This window comes from Barbus barbus (assembly GCF_936440315.1).
Source record: "Barbus barbus genome assembly, chromosome: 21".
In the NCBI taxonomy this organism is placed as follows: domain Eukaryota; kingdom Metazoa; phylum Chordata; class Actinopteri; order Cypriniformes; family Cyprinidae; genus Barbus; species Barbus barbus.
The window spans coordinates 29,635,995-29,650,632 of NC_136749.1; the positions used below are offsets into that span (position 1 = coordinate 29,635,995).

The window sequence follows — 14,638 nt, forward strand, 5'->3', positions numbered from 1 at the left end:
TAAAAAACATGATTTTTGAAAAATTTTAAGAAAATATAAAAAAAAATGTAAAAAGAAAACCTGTTTTTGCAAATAACTAAATAATAAATAATGTTTTTAAATACGTTTTATATTTTAACATTTATCATATATACAAATACAAATATTTGACAATGTTTTCATTTTAATATATACACACATTCACTCTTATTCATATGCCTAATATGTTGAAAACACAAAACTCCAATTCAAAAAAGTCCAATTCAAAATAAAGAATTTTACCAAAAAGTTGAGTAGTTTGCATCACTGGTTATTACAGTTATAGTTATTTACTTCTTTACTATTATAGTTTTTTTTTTTGGTAATATTTTGAATCAGTTTTTATTTTTATATTTTGCATTATCATATTACCTTCAAAGTTGTATGTTTTTGTGATTTTTAGTAGTATTTAAATTAGGGGTGAGCGATATGACGATTTTTGATCGTGGACGATAAAAATCTGCTTTTGAAGAAATATGGTAGTATCGTGCTACAGCACACATGGTTTCAGTTGCAGTTCTGGCGCCGCCGTATCAATATATTATATCAAAAGTACATTATTTGCATGTGTTTTAAAGCCTTGCAGGTTAAGCTTTTCATTTGTGCACTAAAAAGCCTGAAAAGTAAAAAGCCTGTCTAACTTTCTAACTATCTTTTGCACTAATACTGTCAAATCACACTAGGTTTACATATAGACTCGTGCTGTGTATATAACGGATGTGTGCCTGTATATTAGATGCGTGCAGCTCTTAAAGGGACAGGACACTAAACAAGCTGTCGACTGTCATTAAAGAGATAGTTCACCCTAAAACTTAATTTCTGTCATTATTTTCTCACTCACATGTTGTCCCAAACCTGTATTAATTTCTTTCATGTGCTGAACGCAAAAGATGATATTTTGAAGAATCTGGGTAACCAAACAGTTGCTGGTCTGACTTTGATAGTAGGAAACAAATCCCATGGGAGTCACTGTGGACCAGCAACTGTTCTTCAAAATAGCATGCATGTTCAGCAGAAGAAAGAAACCCATTCAGATTTAAAACTCATTTTGAGTGAGTAAATGATGGTATAAATATAATACACTATGACAGAATCAACAGACAGATGACAGAATTTTTATTATTTAATGTTAAAACAACAAAACTCGCTGTACTGAAAAAAGTGACTTTAATAGAAATCAATCTAGTGTTTTATCTTTATATTTGCTCATTAAATTTCTTGAATGCTCCTGCTAATTATGCCCATTGTACCTGAAAATTAAACACTGTTTGTTTTATTTGTATATAATGCGTATTTGTAATGTGTTCTTATTTTTTAATAACAAAGTTAAAATAATGACAAAGATTTTCATCTTCGCCCACTTTGGCCTAAATATCCACCATTATTTTTTATATTTTGTTTTTTATATTTTGCCGTACTGCTCAGACAAAATAGTAAAACCAACATGACAAAGAATCGTGATAAAACCATGAAATCGTGATATAAAAATTGTGATATGATATTTTTGCCATATTACCCACCCCTAATTTAAATTTTTGATTTATTTAAATGTAAGTTTTAGTTAGTTTTTTTAAACATCAAGTGAAAACTAAATTAAAATGGGAAAAGTTGCCTTGGAGACTAAGGAGTTATATTTTGTTACATTTTTGTTTTTTAATGGTTTTAATTTTGGTTGTAGTTTTAGTTTTTAATGACTGGGATCAGTGTCTGGTTTGGTTATTTGTTACTAGTTTTCTTGTGAAGCATCCATTTGATCTGTTTGCAAATAATACAATTATTTTAAAATATGTTTAAATAAGTTTTATATATGATTATATTTAATCAGTTTCTGGTTTGGTTGTCAGTCAGTCACTCCAGTTAATCACAAAGACGTGGTTTAGACTTAGACACAGTTATGTAAAATCAGAATTTAGATATTAATCTGTCTGTCACAGATTTGCTCACTGAAGCCAGAAACATCACAAACTCTGTTTCTCTCAAAGATTCGACACGTTTTAGGACGCAGCGATGTCTGAAAGCATCTGTGTTCACACACTGCTGTTTTGAGTGTAAAGCATGTTAATGTTCGTGCGCATGGTTCATGTCAAACATCTGAAGGAAAGTCTGTCCTCGGGGTTTGAGACGAGGCCTGTGTGAGCACGTCTCTAAAAAAACACGCTCCGAGAAAATGATCAGTCCCAACACGCAAAATATGAGAGAAGAGGGGCAAGAAAGAAGTGTTTTTCCACTTAAATATACTCTTATTAGCACTATTACATGCACTAACCGATCTAAACTCTAGTGTTTGTGATCATGCATGCATACAGTAGCTTTGTTTTGTTTGTTTTTCCCCAGTGTTAAGTCCAGTGTACAGTAAATGACCTAAACCAGGGTTTCCACGTGAGTCTGTGAGTTGATCAAAAATTAAAATGAATAAAAACAATCAAAATTAAATAGTTACTAAAAATGAAATCCTACAAATGTAAAATTAAAATAAATAATTAATTTGTAAATTAAAAATTAATAATTAAATCATAGAAATGCTAAATTTAAATAAATGAATAATTTAATTTAATAAAAATAATTTAATTTAATAAAAATAATTTAATATAAATACCATAAAAAATAAAATAATTGATAATTAATGAAATCATAAAAATGTCAAATTAAAATAAATGACTAACTCAAATAAAAACAATCAAGATAAAACATTTCACAAAAAAAGATGAAATATTTAGTTTACCTGCATATCATATCAACATTAATCCATGAACCATGAACATGTGAATGTTTTGTTAAATATCTATCATTGCTTTCTGTTTCTGTGTACACTCTATTCTGTTTAAAATCAATAAAAAATAAAACATGGGATTTTTGTTTTTTTAATATTAACTGTATTAAATATTAATAAATAAATAAAAATCCCTGTGAATCTCTGATTTAATCAGTTTAATGTAATTATCCATGTTTTTTCCCCCTGTATTGTTGTCACGTGTCGGTTTCCTTTTAGTTCCGTTTTGCCCTTATTTGGTATTTCCTGCTCTAGTTTCCTGTCATTAGTTAATTATCATTCTCATCACCTGTGTTCTATTAATCATCTCGTTTGTTCCTTTGTTTCCGTTCCTTTATAAGTCCTCAGTTCTGCCGTAGTCTTTGTCTCAGCTTGATGTTAATTAATGGAAAGTGTCTTTATGCAGAGTAAAGTTTCTTTGTTTGTTTACTCCTTCCTCGTGGCATTTATTCTAGAACCACAGTACCGTAACAATTGTTAGTCTGTACAATAAATGATCTAAACCACAGGCTTTGTGAGTTGAAGAAAATAATTAAATCACAGTTTAAATAAATTAATAATAAATAAACGGTCCAAATAAAACACTTCAGCATCATTTATTAGTTTACCTGCGTGCCACGTGACCTAACACCAGAGGACTGTAAACATGCAAATGTAGTGTTAAATTATTGAAATATACACTTTATGATTTTATGTTTTGATTTATTAATGCTCTTTGATGTCTTCTGTCCTGCCAGACTCTCATACCCAATGCACTTTACTCAGTTTTGCTTCTGGTGGACAGAGACGCGGCGGCAGTGAAAGTGGACAGAGACGTTTCAGTTCCTGTGAGTAAATGACTGTCTGTGCTTCTCTATGTCTCGGTTTGTATCGGAGCGTGTTTCTGTGAAACGTTTCTCCTCCTCTCTGTTCTGGTGCAGTGTGAAGTCCTGACATCTCTGAGAGCTCTGCAGAAGCACATCGACTCGTCGCAGCTCACCAGAGACTTTGACGGCTCCTTCCCATACGAGCACAGCCACTACATCCACTTCAGACAGGTGCACAGAGCAGGGGTTCACCAGCCCCTTTCACTAGAAGTCCCCCTGAGGGTTTCATTTGATATTTCAATCATTTAACAACATATTAGGGCTGTCAAGTTAATCGCATCAAATATAAAAGTTTGTTTAACATAATATATGTGTGTACTGTGCATATTTATGTATATACAAATACACACACATATATATTTTAGAACTATTTACGTGTGTGTGTGTGTGTGTGTGTGTGTATTTTATATATACATCCCAGCTCTTAATGCATGGCTTTTTCTTCTGGAGCATCAGTGAGCGTTTGAACCTTCTGTAATAGTTGCATATGAGTCCCTCAGTCGTCCTCAGTGTGAACAGATGAATCTCAAAATCATACAGTCATTGTTGGAAAGGGTTCAAATACACTAAAATGCTGGAAAACCAAAGAATTTGTGAGACCTGAAGGATTTTTCTGAACAGCAGACAGTTTAACTGTTCAGGACAAACAAGGGACTCATGAACAACTATCACTAAACAAAACAAACACAGCTGTGGATCGTTCAGGGAGCAACACAGTATTAAGAATCAAGGGGATGAAAACTTTTGAACGGGGTAATTTTTATAAATTACTATTATAGTAATTACTACTATTTTCTCTTGTGGACTATATGTAAACATCTTTTATGTGAAATATCTTATTCAGGTCAGTACTAAATAAACAATAACATGCATTTTGTATGATCCCTCTCATTTTGGTAAAATAATTAACATTTTGCAGATTCTGAAAGATGTATGTAAAGTTTTGACTTCAACTGTGTATATGTGTGTGTGTGTATAGTTTATATTTTTTTATTTATTCATTAGGGGTTCAAGCACAAAGCAAATTTTATTATTATTTAGATTTTATGATATTATTGTTATTCTGCCCTAAAACTGATTGGACAAAAATTTTAAAACTACTTTTGCGAACTAGTCCTAGTTTTTTTCATCAGTGTCAACAAAACCAGTGTAGTGCTAATCTTTGATCCCTAGATCAATAATTAACAAAAAAAAAGTTAAAATTTAGTATTTGGTTGGCTGTAATGATTGTCAAATATGGATGTGACCAAATAAAAGCCTATAATTCCTATACAAAACCTCTGAACTTGACAAAATAGGAAAGAACATGTGACATACAGTATAGTCCTAAAGATGCAGATAATTAGGTATCACTTTAACAGATATAAAGCTCAAAAAGTCTGTATTTTTATGGTAAATTACACTTAAAATGCACAAAAAAAATGTGCAGAATTTTATTTATTTTTTTTATCCGTGGACAGAAAATTGAAGCATTTGCCGTGAGCTGCAGCGCTGCCATCGCTTCCCTCCAGAGCTCCATCGAGACGCTGAACAACATCGGCAGCCTGGAGACGTCTGAGGTAATTCTGACAACCAAAACTGATCGACTTTCTGATCATTCTCTGCAGCATCATTGAAAATGGTTTAAATGGCCTTGTTTAGTGGCATTCCCTTTGCTAAGCCCTGCCTTCAGAGTGTTACTGAAAATGATTAACAGTTGAAAACATTAGAAACTTCTAAAAGTAATCAAAAATGTAATCCCTTACATTAATAAAGTAATTGAAATAGTTACACTACTTATTACATTTTAGACATGGTAACTTGTAATCTGTGACCTATTACATTTACAAAGTAACCTTCCCAACACTGTCTGTTTGCAACTAACCCTGCGTTACTTTGTGCCCTGAACTCCTCTAATGTGGTGTTTTTTTGTTTATGTAACGCAATGCAAGTTCAGTGTGAGGGGCGGAGCTTCACTCAGGCTGATTATTATTGAGTATTGATGGTCTGTGCTCCTGCAGGAGGTGTCAGAGGTCATCAGCCAGCAGAAGAGTCTCATGAAGAGCGTTCTGGACGACACCGAACTCAACCGCCTGCGGCTGGAGGGCGGCACCTTTCTGGCCCGCATCCGGAAAGAGGAGATGTGTGAAAACGAGAACTACAGGTACAGTACTGCCTTTATCAGAGGACTTAAATGCCCTTTTAAGTATATTTCTGAGAAGTACATACAAAGTATACTCTATTTTTAGTTTAAAAGTATACTAATAGCACACTTGAATAAACTTATTTTTTGTAAGGGTACCTATTCACTAACGTTAACTCATGGCTTGTTAATGCATTTTGACATGACTTTACTTAAGAGGGCCCAATCATAATTAATTCACTGTTAACTACCTACTAAACTCAGCTCATGATTTATTTTATACTTGCTATCAAACACACATGTACTAACCCAGCGAGCCTATGCAGGGACGCTGTGGATCTGGTCAGTGCGCTGTATAACCAGGTGGATGAAGAGGTTCATAAACTGGTCATTCTGTCTAATAAATCCCTGCAGCAGCTGGAGAAGCTCCTAGAGCTGCGTGTCTTACAGGAGAGACACCAGGAGGTGAGAGACGCCATCTTTCCCAATCACTTTCTCTATAGGCATTTTAAAGATCTTAATGTGGACAATAAGGCATTTTGATTATGCAGTCAAATCACTCAGGGGTTTGTGCTTTTAGATCAGTTTTTGTGCAGAAAACACATCCCATGTTGTCTATTAATAGGGTAGCATGCATTGCTGGGTAGATTACTTACTAATTGTAATCCATTACTGATTCCAAGTTACATGGCAAAAATTGTGCTTTGTAACGTGATCCATTGCATTACACATTTTAGGTAATATAATCAGACTACTTTTAGATTACTTTTGACCTGTCTCGTTTTCCCACATTGATTTAAATAGGATAATCGTGTACCACATTGATATAAAAACAGAGTAAGAAAATAAATAAACATGAAGTGCATTAAACATTATGTCAAGGTTTCCCAAACTGGGTTTGTGAAGGAACTACAGGGTGAAAAGCTAATGATAAATTAAATCATAAAAATGTTAAATTAAAACTAATAATTTTAAAATGAAACAAAATAAAACGCTTACTGAAAAAATGAAATATTTGATTTGTTTACCTGCATGTCATGTGACCATAACCAATTTCAGAGAACCAGGTTTACATGCATTATTACAATTTTTATTTTAAAATCTCAGGGGTACTTCAAATAAAAATATGATGGGTGAAAGAGGATCAGATGACACAAGTTATTGCTATTGTGTAAATATGTAATCCATAAAAGTAACTAGTCTGATTACGAGTATTTTAAGATGCAATTTAATGTAAGTACAAGTTTTAGAATCTCAGAATCAGAAGTGTCTGATCCGAATCTGATTACGCAATCCAGATTACATGCAATCAGATCTGGTAGCATGCTAGAATATGTTATCATGTGTTCATACTGTATGTAATCATTAAAAATCAGCTTGTCTGTGGAGTAAATGAAGAATTTTTTTTTTTTCTAAATAATAACTGATTATTGGAGAGGCTGTGTGCTGATAATGTGTCTGTCCTCAGGTTAAGAGGTGGTTTTATGTGGAAAGTGAGAAGCATTTGGCTCCTCTGGACTCCTACAGTCTCTCTCTGAGCTCCATTCAGGACATGAGACAGAGTCTGGCCCAGTTCATGGAGGAGTCCAGCGTAAGTGCTTTGAGAAATCACACAGAGATCAAACAGAACTGTCGTGTTACTCTCCCAGGATGCACTTGGTGAAATTATATTAGTTCAAGAACAGTTTGATCTGGGCAAAGATGAACCATTTTTACTAAAGTGACATAAGACACAAATGTTGATAATTACAGTTTACATGGAAAATATAAACACACACTGGAGGACAGCAAAATAAATATGAAATGTTTATATAATATTATGTATAATATATAAACACTACATATTTTATTTTATATATCTTCATTGATTATTATTAAATATTCTTTTTTTGCAGTACTGCATTGTTATATACAGTATTACTAATATATCTTCATGTATTGTTTTTTTTTTATTAAATTCAGTTTTTTATTTTACAGTATAGTAATTACATATGTAATATATTTAACTAATAATATAACTCGATCAGTTGGTGTTGATTTTGCTCCTGTAGGAACAGCAGAAGAAAGCAGCAGATTTACTGAGCGAGTCTAAAGCAGGTCCAGCTCTTCTGGAGGTCAAAGAGCACATCAGCTCCGTCCTGCAGCGCAGCGAAACCCGCAAACACGAGCTGGACGTCCTACTCAACCTCTACGAGTTCTACGAATCGGTAACCAGTGTTTTGATTGCTTTGTCTAGTTAGCTGCTTCATATCAACTACTGACATCATAATTAGTGGTTGACGGATATAGGAGTAATATCGAATTGAAGGATAACACAAGCGCACCGATTCAAATGTATATTTGTTTTACATAATATTTATTAAATAATTTTGTATCTATTTTTTTTTCTAATTTAAAAAAACATTAATCATTTGAACTTGATTTTTAAAAAATCTGATTTATTCCAGATTTAGTTATTTTCATGAACTAAAACTAAAGCATAAAAACATTCATTATTTAAAATAAACAGTCGCATAGATCATACAAGACTGACTCATGCATTTTTGCTTAAAGGTGAAGACCCACCTCAATGCATGCTCTGCTAGATTCCTCTTTCTGTCAAACATATTTTATTTGACTGTCCCTCTTTTAATGCATGTAGAAAACTCTTTAATGACATGAACTCCCTTAAAGAGTTTAGTATAATTTTGCTGGAAAAAGTTTTAGAATTTGTATCATATGTTTTTGTATCATAAAATCTTGTGTAATATAACTTTTTTGTTTGCTGGTTTTTATTGTATTTGTTATACTTGTATTTTTTTTTTTTATTGTTTTTGCCATGAAAATAGCCTAAGATGCTGACATGGCATTACATAAAAATATACTACTACTACTACCATTTGAAATAAACATGAACTGAAATAAAATAATTATTTAATTTTAAATTAAAATGATAACAGAAAATGTAAAAATCAAATGTAATTTGAATTCTTAAACTATAATAATATTTCAATGATATTAAAATAACACTAATTTATGGTTGGGAACTATAAACTGGAATAAGAATGCATTAAACCTAAATAGTATTAAATAAAAATTAACAAAAGCAGAAAATGTAAAAGACTATTGCTTAAAATTAAACAAGAAAACTGAAAATGTAAAAATAAATCCTAATTAGTCATTTTAATTGCCCGGGGTCGGCAAAAACTCTTGCATATTTTCTAGATGACAGTGAAAAGAACTTAAACTGCTGTTTTTTTTTTTATTGGATACATAAAAGTAATCCATTACTTGAATCTGTAAAAGGGTCTACTTTTATTTGTGTATGCTCACCATATCAACAAAACTTTGTGCTTTTGTAAAATAAAGAAAATAAACAGGGTGTGCTTTCAGTCTCTGTAAATATCCCTCTGAAACGCGTCAGAAAATTCTCAGTGCTGTCAAAATAACTTATCAGCCGATGCAAAGATGAAAGCAGCCTCCTCTGATAATGTGTTGAACTGTGTGTCCCGCAGGCGAAGCAGTGGATGCTGCACTGTCAGGAGTATTTCTGTCAGCTGAGGCTGGACGGAGACGCGCTCGGGCTGACGCCCGCGGTGCTGCAGGTCCTGCAGGACTATCACAGCGAGGCCACAAAGTTTTCTCTGGAGAACTTCAGCGCGCTCAACCAGACGGTGCTGGAGCTGAACTGTGAGCGGGAGCTGCAGCGCTGGAGCAGTGTCTGGCAGCAGTGCCAACAAACCAAACAACAGCTGGAGGACACGCTGACCGCTTCCGGTAAATCACACAGATATTACTTATACAGCTCACTCAACATAAATAATTATATTTATCTGTATTTTTAGTGTTCTGTAAAAGAAAAGAAAACGATGAACACAATTTTTGTTGTTATTGCTATTAATATTAAATATCCAATTTTTTTTATTTTACAATCTAGTATTAATATATATTAGTAATATTTCATATATAATATTATTATTATTATCATTAAATACTATTCTTTTTCATAGTATTAGTATATTCATTTATGAAAATCTCTATTTTTATTTTACAGTATAGTATTATATATTAGTCATGTTTCTTTATTATTATTATTATTATTACAGTATAATAGTGTTATATAGTAGCAATATTATTTGTATTTTACAGTATAGTACTATTATTACAGCTAATATATCTTCATTGATTATTAAATATAAAAAATTACAGTATTGCATTATTATATATTACTAATATATCTTCATGAATTGTTTTTTATTAAATACACATTTTTTATTTTATTGTATAGTATTATTACATATGTAATCTTCATTTATTATTATTTATTAAATACAATTTTTTTTATTTCTTCATTGATTATTATTGTTACTACTAAAAAAAATTACAGTATAGTATTAATTAACAGTTAAACAACAACAATAAGTTATAATTATAATTCCTGTCCATTCTGTCTATTGTGTATTTTTCTATATTTTAATTGCTGTTTTATTAATGATTTTATTATTGTGCTGTGTCTGTATTTTTTCAGCAGTGGAAGCTTTAGTCATCAAGACGAATTTCTTGCATGTGTAGAAATGCTTGGTAATGACTCTGATTGTTTCTGACAGAGACTGTATCGAATCCTGCGGAGACTCAGAACGGACCGGACCCCTCTGAGGCTCCTGCTCTGAGCTCTTCTTCACCGCCGTGTTTTGAGGATGAAGATGAGAAGCGACACTCAGCAGGCCCGTTCTCCAGAAGCCAGTTCCCGTTTCCTCCGTCTGCGTTTGAGGACACCGACAGCGACTGCACCGTCGACTCGTCCGCCTCGTGTCACTCGGAGCCGCTGCATTCACCGGCGATGCGCCTCCGCAAGCAGCCGCTCAAGAAGATCATGAAGAAGACGCTGAGCTCAGAGCTGCCGGCGCGGGACAGAGCTCCTCACAGCTACAGCGGCGTCTGCATCCGAGGCCTGGAGGTCTGCAATAACGCCCAGAGCCCGGCGCTGGGTCGCAGCCGCAGCATGTCGTCCCCGTCTCCTCAGTGCAGACTCAGCCACGCAGACGCCAAGAGACACAGCGGGTGAGTGAACATCCTGCTTTCAGACCCAAATATTACTTTTATTATTATTAGTGGTGTAACGCTACACATTTGTACAGAGAATTTTCGGTACGGGTCTTCAGTGTTGGGGACAGTTACTTTTAAAAGTTATGCATTACAATATTGCGTTACTCCACTTATTGGTGGAGAGGAGACAGTGATGAAGCCAATCAGTAGATATGGGGATGGTTAGGAGGCCATGATGGTCAGAGGCCAATGGGCAAATTTGGCCAGGGTGCCGGGGTTACACCCCTACAGTTATGACTGCAAACATAACATCAAAAAAAAAAAAAAAAATATATATTTTTCCTCCTGTTGTCCTGAAATCATACCGAACCGTGACACTAAAACCGAGGTATGTACCAAACCGTCATGTTTGACCCCTAGTAATTATAACAAATAAACAAATTTAAATTATAATTATTTTAGTAGTATTTTTAGTTGACTATAAATCCACATTTTTAAACCGATTTAACAAAAAAGTCTCATTTGCAAACTCGGCGAGAGACGTACACTCTTCAAAATAAAGGTGCTTCAGGATGCCATAGAAGAACCTTTTTGTCTAAATGGTTCCATAAAGAACCTTTAACATCTGAAGAACCTTTCTGTTTCACAAAAGCTTCTTTATGGCTAAGCAAGGTTCTTCAGATTATAAAAAGGTAAGAAAGAGATGGTTCTTTAAAGAATCTTTGACTGAATGTTCTTTGTGGAACTAAAATGTGATCACTGTAAAGAACCTTTTAAGCACCTTTATTTTTAAGAGTGCATGACTGAACTGCTTTATTGACGCTGCGTTTCAGTAAAATCCAGCACATCATGGATGAGATGATCTCCACCGAGAGAGAGTATGTCCGATCGCTCAGCTACATCATCCAGCACTACTTCCCTGAGATGGAGCGACTGGACCTTCCTCAGGACCTCCGAGGGAAGCGCAGCATCATTTTCGGGAATCTGGAGAAACTGTGCGACTTTCACAGCCAGTATTTCCTGACGGATCTGGAGAGCTGCGCTCATTCACCGCTGTCCATCAGCAGCTGCTTCCTCAAACACGTGAGTCCATGTGATGTTTCATGAGTCTGTTCTGCTCACCAAAGCTGCATTTATTTGATCAAAAATACAGATTTTTAAAAAATATTATTACAATTTAAAATAGCTGTCTTCTATGTGAATATCTGTTAAACTGTAATTTATTTCTGTGATCTGCAGCTGTATTTTCAGCATCATTACTGCAGTCTTCAGTGTCACATGATCTTCAGAAATCATAATAATATACTGATTTACTGCTCAACAAACATTTCTGATTATTATCAATGTTGAACAGTTAATATTTTTGTGGAAATGGTGGATTCTTCGATGAATAGAAAGTTTGACGAAAGAACGAAAAGCAATTATTTAAGATGGAAATCTTTTATAAAATAATACTGTAAATGTCTTAAAATAATTATTTGTTATTATATTATAGTATTTACTATTATACTATTTATAAAGTAGATTTATTCATTTGTGTGAATACATTTAATTCAAATATTATTTTTTATAAATATATTGTAAATAAGTAATTATTGAATATTTAAATGAAATACATTTTTTTTAAATAAGTATTTATTTGAATAATTAAGTCAAAGCAAACGTGCATCATAATAACAATTATTTGAATTTAATGTAAGTAAAATGAATGATTATTTAATAATTAAATAAAATTATGTAAATATTACACTATTTAATATTATAGTAATTATAAAGTACATTCATTTACTTTTGAATACATTTAATTCAAATAAATATTTTTTTATTTTATTTTAATGTAAATAAGTAATTATTGAATAATAAAAGTAAATATTTAAAATATAAATATTTTAATAAACAAGAGTTTGTGTAAATAAAATGGCAAATAATTTAAGTAAAATTATTATTCAAAAATAATATTTAGTTGTATGCATTTAATTCAAGTTTATTTTAATAATTTAATTTATTTAAATAAATACCAAAAAATAAAACGTCAAACTTTTAAATGATAATGTGTTCAGTGTGCAATGGCAGAAGTGGTCACGGTTGCTCTCGATAAATGCTGTTAAAATCTTATGAGATGTGTAAGATATAAAAGTGTGTTTTCCACGGATAGGAGGAGCAGTTCGGGATGTACGCCCTGTACAGCAAAAACAAGCCGTGTTCAGACACTCTGCTCACGAGCCACGGAAACAGTTTTTTCAAGGTAAGCGCTGGTGTTTCTCCTCCGTGACGTTCTTCGCTCGAGCTGACGCACGTTTCTGAGCGGTTCCTGTGCTCTGCAGAACAAACAGGTGGAGCTGGGCGATAAGATGGACCTGGCGTCGTACCTGCTGAAGCCCATCCAGAGGATGAGTAAATACGCTCTCCTCCTGAAGGATCTGATCAAGGAGTGTGGTCAGTCTCAGGAGCAGGAGCTCGCTGACCTCAGAACAGCGGAGGAGATGGTCAAGTTCCAGCTGCGCCACGGGAACGACCTGCTGGCCATGGACGCCATCCGCAGCTGCGATGTAAGTTTGATTCAGATTAAATAAATTATTATTATTTGACCCTTCAGACCTTGCATCAATTGGAATGGACAGCACATGGTTTCTGGTTTAAACCAGTAAAATTTTAGGTTTTTATAATGAGTAATACCACAATAAAGATATGACCCCTGACTTTATCTGATTGAGTTTCAGTCATCACTAGAGAAAGTTGTGGCTAACCAGCTAGACAGTCATAATTATAATTATTAATATTCATATTCAATATTCATGTATTTGAATACATTTCAAACAAAAATTGTATTTATTTGAAGAATTTTTTTTCAAAGTGAATAAAATAAAATATTGTTTAATTAAATAAAATATTGTTTTATTTAAACTTTTTTTTAATATATAATTATTAATATGAATAGTTTAGTCAAATAAATAATTGTTTAAATATTTATTATTTAATAAGTATTATTTATTAATGCTTAAATAAATAAAACATTTTATTCAAATAAATTAAATGTAAATAAAATAAATAATTATTGAATAAATAAAACAAATAATTGAATAAAACAATATAATTTTTTTAAATACTATTTATTTTAAATTAATTGTGTATTTATTTATTTGAATAAATAACAATTTAAGTAAAATAATTAATTTTAAAATATTAATTTATTATAATAAATTTTATTTGAGAGTTTGATTCAAATAAATAATTGTTTATTTGATTAAATCATATTTAATGTAAATAGAATGTTTACTTAAAAATATTATTTTGAAATGTTTATTTGTTTTAAATGTTATTCAAATAAATAATTGTTTATTTGTGGCCATTTAGTAGCCATTTAATAAAACAAATAATTAGATTATTAGTATTATTTTATTTGAATATTTTATGTACCTAAATGTTTAAAGTGACTAAAATAAATGGCTATTTAATATGGTTATTTAATAAATTATTAATTTCATTAAATCTTTCACTTGTTCTATCATTGACGATTCTTACTGTAAAACCATTTTTACCGTATTTCACAAATTAGACAGAATTTGAATTGGCTTATATTAGCAGTTTGATTCTGTGTTGACATGATTTGATGGAGACATATATACTGTGTGTTGTTTTTCTCAGGTCAATCTGAAGGAGCAGGGTCAGCTTCGCTGTCAGGACGAGTTCATCGTTTGGTGCGGACGCAAAAAATACCTGCGCCACGTTTTCCTTTTCGAGGATCTCATCCTCTTCAGCAAGACCAAGAAGATTGAAGGAGGATACGACATCTACATCTACAAACAGTCCTTCAAGGTACAGAATACGAGTCTGGCG

General features: G+C 32.6%; 1 protein-coding gene across 4 annotated transcripts in view; it reads left to right on the forward strand.

Moving 5' to 3' along the window:
• LOC306887686 (pleckstrin homology domain-containing family G member 4B-like) overlaps positions 1 to 14,638 on the forward strand; it is a 62,948-nt gene that overhangs the window by 37,537 nt on the left and 10,773 nt on the right. For all 4 annotated transcript variants that reach the window (XM_079445635.1, XM_079445636.1, XM_079445634.1 and 1 more), the window contains 13 exons: positions 3,526 to 3,615; positions 3,709 to 3,825; positions 5,115 to 5,213; positions 5,655 to 5,797; positions 6,103 to 6,241; positions 7,245 to 7,367; positions 7,828 to 7,983; positions 9,271 to 9,532; positions 10,363 to 10,816; positions 11,635 to 11,884; positions 12,957 to 13,046; positions 13,126 to 13,350; positions 14,447 to 14,617. In XM_079445635.1, coding sequence (XP_079301761.1) covers positions 3,526 to 3,615; positions 3,709 to 3,825; positions 5,115 to 5,213; positions 5,655 to 5,797; positions 6,103 to 6,241; positions 7,245 to 7,367; positions 7,828 to 7,983; positions 9,271 to 9,532; positions 10,363 to 10,816; positions 11,635 to 11,884; positions 12,957 to 13,046; positions 13,126 to 13,350; positions 14,447 to 14,617 — 2,319 coding nt within the window. The remainder of the gene's footprint in view (positions 1 to 3,525; positions 3,616 to 3,708; positions 3,826 to 5,114; positions 5,214 to 5,654; positions 5,798 to 6,102; positions 6,242 to 7,244; positions 7,368 to 7,827; positions 7,984 to 9,270; positions 9,533 to 10,362; positions 10,817 to 11,634; positions 11,885 to 12,956; positions 13,047 to 13,125; positions 13,351 to 14,446; positions 14,618 to 14,638) is intronic.